The sequence below is a fragment of the Neolamprologus multifasciatus genome, chromosome 11, assembly GCF_963576455.1.
Source record: "Neolamprologus multifasciatus chromosome 11, fNeoMul1.2, whole genome shotgun sequence".
Taxonomy (NCBI): domain Eukaryota; kingdom Metazoa; phylum Chordata; class Actinopteri; order Cichliformes; family Cichlidae; genus Neolamprologus; species Neolamprologus multifasciatus.
Genome location: NC_140449.1, coordinates 23901169 through 23920418, shown reverse-complemented (window position 1 = coordinate 23920418; position 19250 = coordinate 23901169). Strand labels below are relative to the sequence as shown.

At 40.8% G+C, this 19250-nt stretch overlaps 1 protein-coding gene across 4 annotated transcripts in view; it reads right to left on the bottom strand.

Annotated features, from left to right (window-relative positions):
• Positions 1-549: 549 nt before the first annotated feature.
• Positions 550-19250, bottom strand: part of grik5 (glutamate receptor, ionotropic, kainate 5) — a 92776-nt gene continuing 74075 nt past the window's right edge. For 2 of the 4 annotated variants that reach the window (XM_085177657.1, XM_085177658.1), the window contains exons 14-20: positions 18961-19070; positions 18555-18728; positions 13618-13783; positions 12318-12543; positions 9602-9730; positions 6156-6322; positions 550-4833 (exon numbers count right to left, since the gene is read on the bottom strand). In XM_085177657.1, the coding sequence (XP_085033783.1) occupies positions 4207-4833; positions 6156-6322; positions 9602-9730; positions 12318-12543; positions 13618-13783; positions 18555-18728; positions 18961-19070 (1599 nt within the window). In that variant the 3' untranslated portion in view covers positions 550-4206. The other 2 variants (XM_085177659.1, XM_085177660.1) reach the window with 2 other exon arrangements.

Here is a 19250-nt window from a genome sequence, read left to right as displayed (position 1 = left end):
GACATAATCCCAAGCACAGCAAATCTACAACAGAAAAGCTAAAAAAAAGAAAAGAATCGAGGTTGCAATGGCCCAGTCAGAGTCCAGACCTCAACATGACTGATCTTAAGCTGTGCAGGGACCAATGTCTGCAAACCTCAATGAACAGAAGTAATGCTTTAAAGAATAACTTCAAAGAGAAAACAGTTACTTGAGGTTATTGCTGCTGAAAGTAGTTCTGCAAACTACTGAATCACTGGTTGTACTTTTTGTACTTTTCACAGGATATCATCCTATCAAAACTCTCTTTTTTCACATTACTGTGTATTTATTGACATTGAGGGCCTAAATGACTGAAAGAGTTGTTTGTTTCTTAAATCTGGCCCTTAACTAAATCACTTCATCCCTCTATTAGAATAAAGACATGACATCAGTGAGCTTTCTATTAAAAAAAAGCAAAGACACGTACCACTGTGGGACTGTTTGAATGTTTTTATTCCAAAAGAAGTCTGTGTGTCTATAGGTTTGAACAACAGGGCGGTCTCTGAAGAACATCATTTCACCTTCATCCCAACACCTCCCATCCTCCACCCTTCACCCACACGCACACCACAGAGCCTCTCGTCTTCAATAGTAATAATAACAATTTCATCATAATAGTCATTAGTTTTAATAATCCATTTAGCACTAGTATAGAAATATGAAAAAATACCAAAGAAAACAACATAAAAGTAAACAAATGTTTGTTTCGTGGAGTGAATGTTCAGACATCCCATTGGATCTGTTTTGTGACCCTCCCTTCCCATTTAGATTAATACTAGCAATATTTTGGCTTTTTTTTTTTTTTTTTGAATGTATTTTTTAGGGCTTGTACCTTCCTCTCGCTTCTCCACGGTAATGCACTGCAGCTTGTAAATGCTTTCAGCTGATGGTTTAAAGCTGTTTGTGGCCACTTGATGGCTGTGTGGTACTGTCACACATCAGGTTTCCGGAGCTTGTATGAACCATGGAAGTCATTAAAGAAACTCAGAAGACAACTTTGAAAACAACAAACAACCGGTGGGTTTACAGCCTTTAGACAACAAAGGAATCGGAGACGAAGGCGTTGCGGATGAGTGTGTTTTTGTTTGTGTGTGCTGTAAAGATTTGTGAAAAAGGTTCGCTCCTGTCAGCATTCTGGACACAAAGGCAGAAGTAAACAGAGAGAGAGAGAGAGAGAGAGAGAGAGAGGCATCAAATCAAGCCTGCTTCTTCTGACAGCAATCATTCAGAGAAACGGCATAATGTGTGCAAACAATGTTATCATTCGTTATCTGGAGCACAACAGTGTCAACAAACCTGCTTCCCCGCAAAATGCATAACATTATATAGCAATGCAGTGTTAGTCTAGACAACAATGCCTTCATTTTTCTGAGGGATTTGTAAAGGGTGAACTGGTGGCTTTGCACATTATCTTACACACTTAGCATTAATGCTGGTTATGGGATGCTGCAGTTGGGATTTGGAAGATAATAGGGGACACATCTTTACGTTGGAAAACGGCAATTCCAAACTACGGGCAAGAGGGAGACAAAAAAGAAAGATACTGATGCGGGCAGGGAGCGGGGACACTGTGTTTTCCAATAATTAGGAATCCGCTTCTAAAGCATTACATTCATAAACTCTGTCAGGAAATCAATCTGTGAAGAAACCCAATAACAAAACACAGACGCTGTCTTATACTATAACCGTTGCATTTTCCAACTCTTACATCTTGAATGTCGGTGTTCCAGAAAGACTTTATTACAACTGTCACTGTAAGTACACTAACCACAACTAAGTGGGTGTATCGAACGCCCCCAGTCCACTAAGTAGAGAATCATTCAGCAGGGATTAATTTGGGAACTGACTGGGCAACAGGTTCAATGCACATCGAGTCAGTGACCTGTAGAAAATGCAAATGCTGCACATGATAATAATGGAACATTAACATTCTGAGTAATATGTCTGCATTAATCATGCAAACATAACATGAACTGTTCGGCAGAGGTATACATACGCTTTACCGCGGCAGCGTGTAAAATTAATTACGCCTATATTTGATCTAAGGAGAACAACACGCCTGCTGCCTCTCTCGCATTCATGTAAATAATTGGATTTACTGCTGACATAAAGCTGGTCTGATTTTTTTTTTTTCCATTAGACCACAACAGGCCGAGCACTACACTGCATCTGAGTGAATACGACGACGGTAGTGCCCACAAACAGAGGAAGATGGAGGATTTGTAAACAATGTCTATATTCCCACTGAAACACGGAGTACAGTCCCATTTTAAAAAAGCAACACAGCTGGGAACTGCAGTTTTTAGCAGATGTTGGAGAAAGAATAGTAAAGGCTATATTTAATGGGGGACTATTTTCAGGCACTGGTTGTTGCAGTCAGTATTTAACAGGGTCGATACAAAGGAACATGTCCCCTAGTTGAACTGCAATTTGTTGACAATTAAAAAATCCAGACTGATGACTGTTGTATGTAATGTATTTTGTGCCACAGTTGTTGAAGCTGGTCTAAAAAGGTCTTGTATGTTGAGCAAAAACTAAACAAGTTTTAAAGCAGAAGGGCAAAAACATGCAAACCCACCAGTATTTCTCCCTTTAGGCACACTTTGCTTGTACACTAGAGTCTGTTTTCATTGGAGTTTCACAAAACTGTAAGGCTATAACATTAACAACATAATTAAAACAGATTCGCTTCCCAGCCAGAGAGAAAAAACATTTCTTCTACATCTATTTATCAGCGCGTTTCCCTGCATTCGACCCCCTCCTGAATGGGTCCCCAGCCACTGAGGGGAGTAATTAGGTGATCAAAAGCTTGAGACGGTATTGACAAGGCTGTGTTGAGTCTATCATACTGGCAGGAGCCGCTGCTGTGGACGGCCAAGATAGCCTGTCGAACAGAGAGATGGGAGGAAGCCGCATTCATAGTCTGCTGGCGCATTAACAAGCCCCTTAAAAGATGCCCAGAATTAACAGATCAGGACAGATCTAATAATGGAAGTAGTTCAGTGAGGGAATTCTTATTCAAATTCAGTAGTGTCCTTTTTTAACTCTCTGGCTCTTTCCACCTCCTCTTTTCCTGCTCGTCTCTATCTTGCCTCTCTGTCTCTGACTCGCCCAGTCTCTCTATCTTGTCTACATGGTGTGAACAGAGGTGAAAAAGAAGTAAGGGCTTGGCAAGCGTTACCCAGGATAACGAGGGACATTAATTTCACATTTCAAAGCCTCTTGCTCGCTCGCTCATTCGCTCCCTCTCTCTCCCTTTTTGTGTCTGTCTGAATATCTAACATTGGTAGAAAGAAGCTGTTGCTGGGTACACGGTTCTCCTCGTTTTGAGCAGTTACGGACAGACTTACAGGAAGCACAAATTTTACACACACACGCACACACAGTGTAAAGAAAGGCAGACCAACAGTTTTCTCTGCTACCGTTTGCATTACGTTGCCTCGAAGTCGTTTCATCCAGCTTCCCCGATCCCATCCAAAAAGCAGCTATGGGGCACAGGGAGGGGCACAAAACTCTCGAACACAATTAGCTGTTGTCAAGTGTCTTGGTATGTTATAATCCACCATATTGTCACACGTAGTCTGTTTTTTAACTCTGAAATTCCCACTTAGAACAATGGTAACAAAAAGACAACAGAAAAAAAACATCAGGAATAAATTCTCTGGAAGTCAGTTGCTGTTTTAAAACCACATACAGATACAGTATGTCCACCAGCAAGGCTTCATTTCAGTAAAGGGCTGGTTAGCTTCCAGTGAAGTGTCCGTGAAAGAAAACCAGGACCCTCAAATGAGAAGTGACATGAGAGGGGAGTAAGGAGACAAAAGGAGGCCAGCGGGCACTGACGCGTGGTCATGTGCATCTCCTCTCTCTTTTATCCAAACTGAACTGTTCTTCTAAGCCAAATGCAAACACTTAACCGATGACCACCTCTCTGTGTCTTCAGTTCTGAAGTGGATGAAGTCTTGGTCCCCCATGTTTCTTCTCGTTCTCTCTCCGTGTTGGCTGGCCTTATCATGAGTTTAACTCCTTTTTCTTTTTTTTTCTTTTTTTTTACTCCTTTGTTCCCTCATCTCAAACATTTTAGTTCTCGGATGAATCTGATCAGTGGAAACAGTGTTTTTTTCTAAGCAGCACAAATGTCCCTCACCCATATATCTCACCCCTCTACCTCACCCGCTTCATTCCTCAGTCCTGGTCCCCAAGAAGGTCTGAGGTGTTGCTGCTCTGCGGAGGTGGAATGGGTCGAGGGGTATGAGCTGGGGGGCTGTGATGTAGTCGCCTTGGGCTGGGCACGCCTCCACCCTCACTGTCTGTATTGGACGAGGATGGGGGTGGGGGTGGAGGTATCCGGGGCAGGGGGGCGGATGAAGGGGGTATTCTTGTTGACGCTGATCCTATACTGCTACCTGATCTCAGGCTCTGGATCCTTCGGCACTCCTGGCAGATCCTCACGTGGGTGCAGCTGCGCGCAGGCAGCATCACAGGGGTGGGGGCAGGTGGAGGTGGGGTGGTGTTGGCTCCAAGCGGATCATCTAGGATCCTTTGGGGCCCAGGGCCCAGATCTGGCTGCCCCGTTCCTCCGGCTCCCCCTCCAGCTCCACCTGTCAGGGGGCCAGCTCCGCTGTACAGCTTGCCGTTGCTGAGCCGCATCTCCCGGACCAGGCGCAGGGGCCGAGGGGCCCCCAGAGCAATGCGGGTAGGGTGACGCAAGGCTGCTGAGCTGCTCAGGGGCCGTCTGCGGCGCATTCGAGAGCTCTTTTTACAGGAGACGGCGTTTCGGAACTCTGTGATCATCTCCTGACAGACAGACACCTAAAGGACGTACGGAAGGAGGGAGGAAAGAAGAAAGACGGAAGGGAAGGAAGAGGAAAGGAGGCAAAGGCAGGGGAGGAGGTGCCATAGACACAAAGTAGGCAGGCAGCAGAACAAGACAAGTGGTAAGGCAGTACATAAATAGGAGAGCGGAGGGAGAACAAGAAAATTGAAAGGAAAAGCAAAACAAAAAGAACAAGCCGGCAACAAGGCAGAACAGACACAGTGGGCATGGTAAACAAAAAGGAGCAGGAGAAGCGAGGGCGCAGAGACCAACAAATGGAAAGATGGTTTGAAAATAAATGGAGAGGTCATAGGAAGGATGTGTGGATGGATAGAGATGGGAGAATATCCAAGAAGCAGAAAGAGTTATTACAATCCAAACACACGGAACAGCAAAATGTTTAGTTTATGGGCACTTCATTATGGCACCATGAACGGACAGGCAGGCCGGCACACTCAGGCGCACAAATACAGAAGCATTCACTCGTACAGCAACTGTGCACAGCCTCAAACACACACACACATAAACACATTCTAAACCAAACTTTCACATCCACCATCATCATTCCAGCTGCATGACTACTGCGATACGCACACATGACTAACAAAATGCATCAACGTGTCCACTACAGGCCAACCACATTCTCAATGAAAGCATGATTTATAAAAAGTCATGTGCTCACATAAACAGAAACAGTACTCGTTATTGGAGAACACACACTGATGGCCGTATGACAGGAGGAGAGTGTGTGTGGGTGGGTGTGTGTGTGTGTGGGTGTGTGCGTTTGAGAGAGGGAGACGCACAATGACATGAGTGAGAAGCAATACACACAACAATGGAAACGAAGAATACCAGCGTACATGTGAGGCATGTAAAAGAAGATACATCATGACATTTAATGCCAGGGAAAAAAGTTCACACTACTTCTTTATGCAAGCAAATATTGGCATTTCACAATATTGCTTATCCAACTATCATGTTTAGCTCACAAACACTTGCTGCCATACTGTTAAACACCGAACACTAAAAGGGCACAGTGAAATCAAAACAGGCAGAACATGCGATCAGATTCTCTAGCTGTCGTAAAATTCGAACGCTACAGCAGGTCAGAGCCACGTACTTAAACATTCCTCTCATCTCACATGCACAAAACACAGTGAACCTTGAATGTTACGGCACAAACAAACACATACAAATGGAGGCAAAAGCTGAAAAAGTAACCCATCCATTCTCTTTGTCACACACACACGAACACAACACAGGGACACACACCAAATAACATAATCAAAAGGGATGGCGGGATGCCATGGGAACCTACTGGGGTGTGTCTGTGGGGTCGGCGAGGGCAGGTATGGGGGCATACCTCATCAGTCTCTGCCGAGCGGCGTGTCGACCACACAAACTCCATAATGGCCACAAACACAGCGATAATGAGGCCACAGATCAGCACAACGAAGATGCCCCCAATGTTCTCCATGCCCAGACCTTGACAACAGGCCACAGGAGACAAAGATTAGCACATACGTGCGCAAATGCATCATCATAGGCAACTGTTTATTGTCAAAGGAGGTTTACAAGCACAGTGAAAAAAGACATAGTTGAAGGAGCACTTCTGACAATTATAATTCATTGTCTCTTACTTAACTTATATAATTTTATTTATAAATGATTGAATAGATTTATGATTATATTCGACTATTTTAGGATTAGGAAGCAGCACAAACTACAACTTCACTGTACTCATTTCTATTATTTCAATCTGAATATGTGCATTCTGATATTCAGTTAGTGCACGTGATGAAGGATCATAGAAAAGTATTAATGTGCAGCTGCTCAAAATTATGCATGATAAATAGAAACGATTGTGCATACGATCAAAAATGAGACTAGGAAGGAAACCGACACCTGTTTGTCAGCTGTAGTCTGTGCTTTAATAAGCCCAGACATGAGTGAGTGTGTCAGCAAAGAGAGCTGAAATATTAAGCATGTTATGTAATATGACATTGTTTTTGATGTTTGTTACTGTTAAAGCATCGAGGTTGTGTTTCATTTACTTTCATGTTAGATTGTTACAGCTGTGATACTCAAAGGGAAGTGAGCTGCAGGGTTGATGACCTGCCGTGTTGGTGAGAATGAAGTTTGGCTCAGTTTAAAAGTACAATGCTGTGAATTAAACTTTGAATTAAAAAAATTACAATTTTGCAGATCCTGATGCCGTGGGCCTTTGCGTAAAAGGGACTAAAACATATCAAGGTTAGGTTACTTATCCATAATGGCATTGTACATGTACATCGCCAATAAAGGGCTATTCTATTCTTAATTGTTTTTTAGGTTAACTTAATAACATGAGGTTAGTAAAACATAACTCCTTAACTGAAAACAATTAAGTTAATTTGTAATAAAACATGGTGAAAAAGCTTGACTTTTAAAATCATTAACCTAAAAAATGAGGCCAAAATTGCCTTGTTTTGCTATCAGTGCACTAATTGTTCATTTGCCTCAAGAGGCTTTGCCATCTGTACCACATACAGCACCAACTATTACAACTATCATTAGGCTCTCACTTTAGATAATGATGAAAAATAACTAAAGAAAACAGGAACAAAATAACAAAAAGACATGCAATTTAAGTTAAATTTCGAGAAGAGAACAGTGTACGGCAAGGTTCAAGTACAAACACTGAGGACAATAATGGGCAAAGACACAATTTTTCTACCTTTGCATTTGTACAACACCGCATTATTATTTCCCTCATTATTTCATGTTAAAAGAAGCCAACATAATATCTGACATTGGTTCAAAGTGTTGAATTCGCATTTTATAGCTTTTCAATGTCATTTTAAATAGAGCCTGAAGAGCTGTCAGTGCAAGTGATGGAAGCCATCACTGGGCTGAAAAAAGAAAAATAAACCTAGATAAAGAGCAAAAAGTTTAGGCGTGGCCGAATCAAAAATCTGATACATTCTTAAGAAGAATTAAGTCTGTCTTTTGGTGTTGGAGTGGTCAGCTCTGCAACACCAGAGGGCCTGAAAACCCGCAGAAGACAAATAAGCTGGATAATGACAGAATTTTTTCCATGGTTAAGAAAAACATCTTCATAACATCTAACAAAGCCAAGAAAACTCGCGAGGACGTAAGGACGTAAGTGTATCTTTGTCAAAGTCTGCAATTACGAGGCGCCTTCATGAATGCAAATACAGAGCATTTACAATAAGCTACAAACTAGTAGTTACACTCAAGAACAAGAAGGCCAGATTAGTATTTTCCACAGAACAAATAACGAGTCTGCAGATATCTGGAAAAAATCGTTTAAACGGGAAAACCTAGATTCACTTGTGCCAGAGTGAGGGGAAGAAAAATGTAAAGCAAAAAGAAAGAAAGATTCTGACAAATGCTGCAAAATTGATCGGGCAGTGCTTCACAAGTTAATACTGAAAATACAACCCAAGAATTTCTCAAGGCAAAGAAATGGGTTTATTTTTCACTGGTCAAGTCAGTCACCTAATCTAAACCAAACAGAGCATTCTTTTATTAAATATAAAACACCCACAGACAAGCAGCAAGTGAAAGTGGCTGCCGCAGAGGCCTGGGAGAGCCCTTTAAAGGAGGAAATGCAGAATTTGATGACATCCATGGATTTCTGACAGTCAATGGCTTGAAGGATTTTCATCCAAATATTAAAAACAGTCCCTGTATTTCAAATTATGTTAGTCTAATTAATTGTGAGGCTCTGAAAATGAGTGACTTTGTATAAAATGTTGCTGTAATCTCTAAACAAATAATGCAATACTCATTAAATGTCTTGTTAAACCACATGTATTGAAGTTAAAAGCACGCACTTCAATCACATCTTGGCAGTTTTATTTAAAATCCACTGTGGTGGTGTACAGAGGTTAAATAACACAAATCGACCTAACTATGTGATGGGAGAACTAATGGTGTGCACTTTAAACCTGCTGATAGTCGCAGGCTGCTTATTTTTATCTTCTATTTTTTTTGCGCTATGCTAAGCTAAGCTAAGCTAACCAGACTCTAGCTTGATGCTACTGCTCTTGTACAGATTTCTATTTCAGAAAACACCTTAATTGTCATAATATTCATAATGTAAGTTTTGCATGATTCATATTTTCTAACTGATAATCTGCTGGAAGTAAGTGGTCTAACAAAGATGCTACCATGCTGCGTTGTGGAAAGTACTAGACTTTCTATCTTCTACAGCTTGACCCACAGTAATAACCAAAAACTTAATGTGAGTGTAATCCTAAATCACTGCTCAGTACTCTTTCATCTGAGTTTCAAATTTAAATTGCCTGGAATGAAGTGCTTGAGTGACAAACAGAATTATAGGGCCCTGAAGGGTTTGAGATAAGCTGCACTGATAAAGTGTAACAATACTGAAATGCCTGAACTGAAGCATTTTGTTAGCAAAATAATTTTTAAAAGAGATTTTCATCTGACATCAGTGGCATAAACGCAGAGATGTTTTCATCATCTCTGTCATTCATGCAGAGGCTTTGCCCACACATATACACACTCTTAATACACACATGTAAACAGATACACTGTCTCCAATAAAATTCACATTATGCACCACCTGAGACAAACAGAAGACATCTGGGAAAGTAGATTGTGCTAAGTACCCTTCGCAAGGACATTAGGTTAGGCATTAGCCATTAGCTGGATGGTAGCAGAGAGTGAGGAGACTATTACTGGGGACATTAGAGAGAAGGAGGCAACGGAGGCAGACAGCTGCGGTCGACTCACCCTTGGCACGGTGGTCCTCCTCTTTGGGACATTGGCCTCCCTCCCACCACCTCCTCTTTAGTATCTCCAGCCTGTTATTCTCCTGCAGCTGGAGGATGGCCAGTGTGATCTCATCTCTGAATGGAGATCCTGGAAAAAAACAAGAAGGCAGGATAAGAGCAAGTGGTGGGCAAGGTGCAGCATAAGAGACCAGACAGGAGAGGTTTTTTTTCAGAAAAAGGGGAAAAACATGAAATGATTAAGTGTTAAAGAGACTAAGCAGAAAAAGAGAATTGCCGCTGCAGCTTGGAGATGGCTAGAAGTGATCTTATGGTGAGAATAAAGAGAGGATTAGTGAGAGATAGACAGCAAGATAACAACTAGACGGACACAGTGGTTCAGCAGCTGGTTGAATAGCATACTAAGTATGCAGCAAACCAGATATGCTGGACCAGATTTAGAGGGTTTAAAGGTTCCGTCTGTGCAAATGACAAATATGTTTTCTTTAGCATAATGGTATTTAGCTGTGAAGATAATCAACAGGCAGCTTTTATTAGACAGGCCTTCTGCACATAAACAGTCTCTATAGAAAGTGTTGACAGTTGTTCAGTGATTATCATGCCTCCTTCGCTAAGTCACTGCTGGAGAACACCAACCTCCCGCCAGAAAAAAAAAAGATTTCAATCAGGACAACTAATGAGTGCAGCAATATAAATTTGGCATCACCTCCCACCACTTTCCCATGCTTCTATGTGGATAAACAGAAAGCTGGAGGCTGGGAGAGATGCAGCAAGACAACCCAGTAAAGCAGGTACAAGTTATAACGCTCAGGACACAAAAAGGTGGAACAGAGGTTATGGTGGGTTGCCAAGCAGCTTGCTGATGAACAGCAACTGTAGACACCCTAATGAGATTTTAATAGCATATCCTTAAGGAGATCTGTCATCTAACTCCCAGCAAGAAATTATTCAAGTGTAAAAATATCTGCCTATTTCTTTAAATTTAAACAGCCTCTTACCTGGAGGTGAGTGAGATAATACGTTTGGTTTTTTTTCCTCTTATGTCCCTTACAAAGGCTTATTTCACCTCTGTGGTCTTTCCTTCTTTATTCTGTGTCTGCTTTTTCTCTCCATTCCTCCACAGCCTTGGTCAATAATAGACAGTGAGATATGGCTGACCTCTTCATAGGAACAGATTACTGTGATTCAGTGACAATCTCATCTAAGTGCTAAAAAGTGGCTTCACGAGCGCTGGGCGTGAGTGGAAAAGCAATTAACTGTATGCACGTTACTTCCATTTGAAATAGCTGCTAATCCCACAGATAAAAAATAAACCAACCACGTACAAGACAATTTTCAGGTCTAATCTCACAAATCACAGACAACTACATGTGTCTATTTAGCATAATTGATCTCATGCTTCTCACGCTGTCATTTAATGGGTTTTTTTTTCTTTTTGTCAAATAATTGTATAATTTTAGAAACGAGATAGCTCCTTGTCACTTATGATTAAGCAGCCTGGTCTCTGTTGTAGATGCTCAGTCACAGTATTTCGCTTTATGTGGTACACCTGTTCAACTGCTCATTAATGCAAACACCGAATTAGCTGATGACATGGATGCAACTCTAGTCACAAGTCAGGTACATTAAAGGGGATTTGAAATGTAAACCTGTTGCATTTTATCAGTTATATTTTAACTTGAACCACTCAAAATAAGTAAAACTAAAAATCTGCATGCATAATTTTTTTAAATACTACTTCATGTTATTCTTTTAGTTCACATGCTGTGAAACAGCACCTTTAAAATGCGTCAGCAATGTCTATAATTATCAAAAAGGGATTAGTGTTAAATCTCTACTAGGTTCCCAGTTGCTTTTTCATGACTTTATGGATATATTTGGAGTCTACAGGGTGAGCCATTTATATGGATACACCGTAATAAAATGGGAATGGTTGGTGATATTAAAGTCTGTGCTGGCATTTCTCCTGCGGTGTTGCTATCAGTGTGTGAAGAGTGGGAGAAGAGGGTTGCATTGACAATCCAACACAATGGGCAGCACACTGAACACATTTTATAAGTGGTCAGAAACTTGTAAATAACTTATGACAGAATAAAGTTACATTGAAACCAAGCACAACATTGTTTTTCTTGTGACATTACCAATAAGTTTGATGTGTCACATGGCCCCCTTCCTATTGAAAAAACAAAATTTGTATCCAAGATGGCCGACTTCTAAATGGCCAGCATGGTCACCACCCATCTTGAGGAGTTTGCCCCCTCACAAATACTAATGTGCCACAAACAGAACTTTAATATCACCAACCCTCCCCATGTTATTACGGTGTATCCATATAAATGGCCCACCCTGTTCTCAAAGGGTAGAGCATGAGAGCTACGTGAGTGACCTCTAAATCCTGGATGAGGCCAAGCGTCGTCAGGCACGTCGGTTGAGGTGAGACATAAGGTGACTATTTGCTGCAGGGTGCTGCAAGGCTTTGAAGCGTGATCACTAAATCCATATTGATCTTTATGCTGATTTTCAAAATCTTTTCACTCGTGAATTCATTAGCAGGTTTTAAACTGTGTGCAGCTTAGCTTGTTTGGAAAGCACAGAAGCAATTAAAAAAGTTACCAATGAGATATATTTTTAAGACATTTCTCTGCGTACAGAAATATTAAAAGTAGGTAATACATTATCAGGTGCTGCATGAACTTTTTGTGATGCAGTATTTTTACCTAGTGGCATGCCAATACCGTAACCCTTGGTATCCAGCAGGCCTCCGATCTGTGTGAGATTACAGTTCAGGCCACGGTGATATTCGTTCATAGTGCTCTCCATCAGGAAAGCATACTTGGAGTTGACCACACGGGCGATGCCTTCCTCCGTGCTTTTTACAAATACGCTAGGCTGCTTGGAGTTCATGTAGTTCCACATCCGCTGGTAGGTCTGGTACCTTGAGTTCTGCAGAGGGAACAGGAACACAACAACGGCAATTCAGCAGTAATTACAGGTGAATGTACAAGTTTCCCCGACAAGAAGGAATATGAAAGATAAACGGGAAGGGAAGTACACACGGGAGAGAAATCAGGTGTGAACAATGGCAAGCAGAGTAAAAATATCAATAGCAAACAGAGGGAAAAAGCAGCACGGAAAGTGGAGGGAGAAAAAAGGAAAGTGAAGCAAAGCAACAGATTATTTTCTCACAGCGTAGCTGATGCATCATCTTTCATACAGATGGAAGTAAATCGGCACACAGGAGGTGGTTCAGCACTTAACAAAAAATGGCAAGCTCCAAAACAGGATTAAATGTACAATTACATGTAGTATCTCTTTATATGGGAGAAGAAAGGAAAAGAGTATAGATGGTAGCATCTGTGTACAACAATGAGATTGTGTATGCGTGTGTGGATTAGGTATTGAGTGGGGTAATGTACTGTGGCAATGAAACTGGCTTATGTAGGCAAACACACACCATTCTTTCTTATATCCGCCATTTGGACGAACACTAGTGACTGAAAAATAAACTCTAACTGGCATTTTGCCATTTACCATGTATACAAACATATAAACAAATACATTTTTTAAACACTCACCTACACACACTCCTCTATACTAACACACCCACACACAAATACAAGACCCACACACACACATGTGCGCACACCCACACTATGACAAACACAGATGTCAACACAGATGCCGGTAGCATTCTCATAAGCAAACACAGGCAGTCAGCCACTTAACACAAACACAAACAGCCATAAAGAAAACAAGAGAGAAACTCAGAGACAGAGTGGCAAATATGAGGATAATCGTTCACTCCATTCTCAGCAATGAAGAGAGAAGCACTACGGTCCATTACATGTAACACACAAATGCATAAAAAACTTTATGAACAACTATTTCCTGAATTGCTATCAGAGCGATTTAGGGAGTTAGTCGATCCAAACAGCTACACAAAAAATATTTAACACGGATAAAAGCACACATATAATTATTCCCAAATTCCGAACCCAAGCACAACTGGAGCCGCACCATAAAGAAGGTCATGGTGCTCCCGCCGTGGATTGTGCCATACTCGATGTTCGTCTGGTCGGCCAAATCGTCTGGAGACTCAATGGGTACCTCCATCCGCTGGACGGTCAGGAAGGCCGCCAAGTTGGCCGTGTAGGAGGAAATGATGATCAGGGTGAAAGCCCACCTGCAAGGTGGAAAAAAGGTGAGGAAAAAGAGAGATGAAGGGAGAGATAAAGCACCACTGGAGTGGCAACAGTGATCCATCATGGTATTGATAAGCTACAAAATTCATACATAATACACCAGTTATTTTGGCGTATATCAGTAGAGACACTTTGCTGGGTTTGAGTTAACCCAGCAAAGGAAACACCTGACACATCAGGACGTTTATCAAATTGAACATCTTAAAAAGTGTCACAGTAAAATAGCCCCACTTAATCATTTTCAAATGATAATACACTTCAGTGCAATGATTGTAGCCTCACATCTATTTTCCCATCACTTTAGATACTCCGCACTAATAACATTGAAAATGGGACTTCTTGCATGTCAAACAAACTTTATTCAAAGAGAACATCATGTACTGACTATGCTTAACACCTTGCTCATCTCCATGTAATCTAGCTGTTCCTGTCTTCCTTTATCTCCTCAGCTCTTAGTGGTTACTATTTCGTTCTCTTGTGCCTCTTCTCACATTCACTCTCACTATAGGAGTGCCGTCAGGCTAGTATTTCTGTGAGCTTAGTGAGCTTTTGTCAATTGTTTCCATAAAACGCTGTCACTACGGGACTCAAACCTAGGAGCTACATATCAGCAGTATGCCTTAACCTTTTAAAATACAAATGTCTTTTTCTCACACAGCAGTGGACCTAAACAGTTTTTTAATGACACATCCAGTAAAATGTTTTAAATTACATTAAAAAATGAACTATTCTCTTCCAGACATGGGCCTTAAAACTGTATTTACCATATTTTTTAAACAAATATACAGTATGTTAATATGGAAAATCTTTTCAAATCTTAAAAACTCATTTATGTATTGTTTGGAACCTGATAATCTGGTGATTATAAAGTATTAACATGTGTTTTTACTTTATAAAAATGGTTAGTAATGGATAAAATACTGATTTATTTTGCCTCACAGAAACCTTACTAAGGCATAATTTATTAGTTTAAACGACTCAACACCCCAAAGTCACATCAAGCATCAGACTCCTTGAAGCACAGGCTGAGGAGGAGGAGTGGCAGCAATCTGTCACTCTAGGTTATCAATCAACTAAAAATTAATTCAAAAGCTTTACTCTTAACCTTGCACACCCTAATTGGAAAATACAAGAAAACTGTTTTATTTGTAGTCATCCATCGTCCACTTGGCCCTCTTTATAGCATTCAGTTCTCATTTCTGTTACAATAATTATAATGGGTGATCATTCATGTAGATGCTGAAAATGACAGCCTCAACATTTATTATTAGATTCAATTTTCTTCTCTCAAAATGTAAATGAGCTCACTCACTGTTTTAATCACACTCTGGCTTTTGTCCTGACTTATAGCATAGAAACTGAACGTTGAGCAGTGTCCCCTGAAAACCCTCCTTTTGTTTTAATAACACTTAATAACACTTAGTGCGTTAAATAATAATGGACTACAGAGCACTGGAAAACAAATTCAGTGCACTGCATGTCTTTTGGAAAGTGCTGTAACAAAATATAAAGAAGTGCTTTCTTCTTTGTTATCTTCTTTAATGCTTTGTACCAACACAATGCAGAACAGCTACCCAAGATTTACTCCCAGAGCTTAATTATCTTGTTAATATCCTCACTGTGTATGGCCCCGATTACTGTGGCTCCTCTGTAAAGAAACCAACAAATCAGAGATGCTTGACTCCCTGCTATAACCCACAAACATACGCTTTAGAAAATCTTCGCTTTGCATGGAAACACAGTTTGTTGCTCTATAAAAAGCCCTCTGTAAAGCTATTTGTCACAGACTGAGGAAAACAGGAAAAATCCAACCCTTCCTTTCAGCACTGTAGCCAATACTATGGATATTTATTTAGACTTTTTCTCTTGTAACAATCTTTCTAAACGAACTTCAGTCATTTCGTCATTTAAACCATCAACATCTTTGTCAGTCTCCATTCTTACAAGACTTTCAAAGAGGTCTTACCATTAATTAAAGCTACAATTCTAAATATGATTAATTTAGCTCTATCAATAGGCTACGTACTACAGTAATAGTAATTAAACCTCTACTTAAAAGCCACCACTTGATCCACCTGTTTTAGATAATTATAGACAAATCTTCAACGTTCCTCTTTTCAAATTCCTTGAAAGAGTAGTTGTAAAACAGTTAACTGATCATCTGCAGAGGAGTGGTTTATTTGAAGAGTTTCAGTCAAGATTCAGAATTCATCATAGCACAGAAACAGCATTAGTGAAAGTTACAAATGATCTTCCTATAGCCTCTGACAGTGGACTCATCTCTGTGCTTGTCAGTGCAGCATTTTATACTGTTGACCACAACATTTTATTACAGAGATCTGAGCCCACCTTTGCTATTATGGGTACTGTGGTGCAGTGGTTAGAATCAACTCCAGTAACTCGGGCTAATCTTCTTCACACACAAGGTTAAATATGGACTTCTGAAGGGTTATGTGCTAGGACCGATTCTATTAGCATGTTTCTCTTAGACATTACTATTAGAAGATACAGCATACATTTGCATTGCTATTTAGATGAAGTCAGATAATCCAAATCAACTAGTTAAACTATAGGCATGTCTTAAAGACACAAAGGCATGAATGATCTCCTAATTCCTGCATCTAAATTGTACTTAGCCCCAAAAATATTAGAAACATGTCTAACCAGATACTCAGGATGGCATTATCTTGGCTTCCAGTAACACTCATTTTTCACCATTTCTTTCCTTCTGTGCACATATTAAACAACATGTAGGTCTTATCTGTTCATCTCTAAAATTAAAATCTCCTGTCTAAGTGATACTGAAGAATTATTCATGTACTTATAAATTCATTATTGTCATGTGTCTCAAGAAGTTCTCTAAAAATCCCCAGTTAATGCAAACCCCTTCAGTATGAGCACTAAGAGGGATCTGAAAAAAGTTCATATTTCTCCAATACCACCTTCTGTTCATTGGCTCCCTATTTAATTCAGAATTTAATTTAAAATCCCCCATCATAAAAGGCCCCATTATATCTTAAAGACTACATAATTTCATATTGTAACAGAGCACTTCGCTCTCAGACAGCTGGCTTTCTTGTGGTTCCTTGTTTTTAAAAGTAGAATGGGAGGCAAACCCTTCAGCTTTCAGACCTCTCCTCTTTGGGACCAGTTCCCAGTTTGGATTCAGGAGACAGACACCCTCTCTACTTTGAAGATTAGACTTAAAATTTGCCTTTTGGCTAAAGGTTATAGTTAAGGCTGGATCAGGGCGCCCTGATCCATCCCTTGGTTATGGTGCAATAGGGTCAGACTGCTGCAGGACATTCTGTAATGCATGAGTATTTCTTCTCCATTTTCCATTTCTTTTCACTTCCCGTGTGTATTCAGCATTTCAAATTTTTGTTTGCAGTCTCTCCTAGTCTTTGTTTTTTCATGTCTCCCTGTGTTCTATTTCCCCTCAACCCTGAGCCATCGCGGCAGCCTTCCTGAGCCCAACTCTGCTAAAGGTTCCCTTCCCAATATCACAAAGTTCATGCTCACAGGGAGTCATTTGATTACTGTGATCTTCTCCAAAATACTGTATGGATTTTAACTTACAGTATAAAACCCCTTGAGATGTCTGATGTAGTGATTTGGTGATATACAAATTAACTTTAAATGATTTAAATATTGAACTTTACTAATATTTTATTATTTTACTATTATCGATCGTGGCTCAAGAGTTGGGAGTTCATCTTGTAATCGGAAGGTTGCCGGTTCGAGCCCCGGCTCGGACAGTCTCGGTCGTTGTGTCCTTGGGCAAGACACTTCACCTACCGCCTACTGGTGTTGGCCAGAGGGGCCGATGGCGCGATATGGCAGCCTCGCTTCTGTCAGTCTGCCCCAGACAGCTGTGGCTACAACTGTAGCTTGCCTCCACCAGTGTGTGAATGGGTGGATGACTTGGTGTGTAAAGCGCTTTGGGGTCCCTAGTGGGGACTAGTAAAAAGCGCTATACAAATACAGACCATTTACCATTATCTTCACTGCTTCTACTGTTCAGTAGTTACCGTTTTGTGGTGGAGGTTTATGTTTAGCAAAAACCCATGCAAGCATCAGCTATTCTGCTCACTTAGTCTCTGTGGGTAACAACCCATTTTTATGCAGCCTTCTGGTGCAGCCAGTGTTCTAGGTTTTGGTGCTTGTCAGTGTTTTATAAATCAGATACGTTTTAAAAAGCTAAATCATCATCATAGCTATGATTGCTAATGGTTTCTAGATCAAATGATGGGAAAGGTAAATCCTGTTTTGCTCTCCACACAAACTACTGACCTATGCGCAACCAAATCCTGTTCAAATATAATTGATTGCATGCATTTGGCAACATGTAAAATGTATTAGAACATCACAGTACCTTTTACACAATTTCTCAAAAGTCTGATAAAAAAGGCAAAGATCCCCTCAAGAAAAATACTCTTTGAATGCTGCTTTGAATAATAATCTGTGCCTGTGTTATAAAAAAAGAAAATCAATAAAGTAGCTGACTCCTTCTTCCTTACTCACTTCCACATCCAGCCGCGTCTTAAATTATATTATAGAAACTTTTCCCTTCAGCGGAGGAATCCGTAATCAGCCTACTAATGTCAACTCAGTATAAACACCTTTCTAAACAGTGAAGGACAAACTTACGAGTGAAGAGACAATGAATGCAAGACATATTTCTGAGTAGGCGTGGACTTTATACTGGTTGACAAACACAAACAAATGCATTGTAATCATACTATAACTTACCACACTCCACTAACACATCTGGTGGATAAGGCTCTGGGCATTATTTCTGATCCCTGCTGCATGAAGCCTCCAACAGGGAACCACAAGCTGTTTCCCAGAGTGTACTGGTTTTCCAGCATGTCTCTGCGCTCTCGAAGACATGGGTGAGGATTGTACCACTCGTAGGGGCTTAACCTGATGCGAAAAATAAAGGTAAAGTAAGGTGACCTCGTAATGTACCTCTGTCACATCACTCAAGTCATCTCCAATCAGTCATTCAACCTTTGTCAAAACTGTCTGCGGTAGGGTGCATAAGGTAAGAAATTTCAATATGTGACAGGTGACTTGTGTTCAACAAGATAAAAAATGATGGAGCTCTGATGTGAACTGCAGACAATCAGTACAGTGTGTGATGTAATGCACTGACCTTGCAGCCAGGAACAGCACACAGCTGACAGCCAGGTAGGCGAGCAACATGAAGAGCCAGACGGCTGGAGAGAAGGGATCGAGGAAGGAGAAATAACCGGGCTTCCGACCCTGGTGCATAGAAGAGAAGAAAGAGAAGTAGAAAGCTGTAGAAGCAGAGACAGGTGGTGACTAATGGACATACAGGAAGCTACAATCTGTTAGAAAACAAGGTCTCAATGTCTCAGTTGTCAGGGAGAGTCCCCTTTGCACCACAGGAGGGCAGTGTCCTTCACTGCACTTTGATACTAA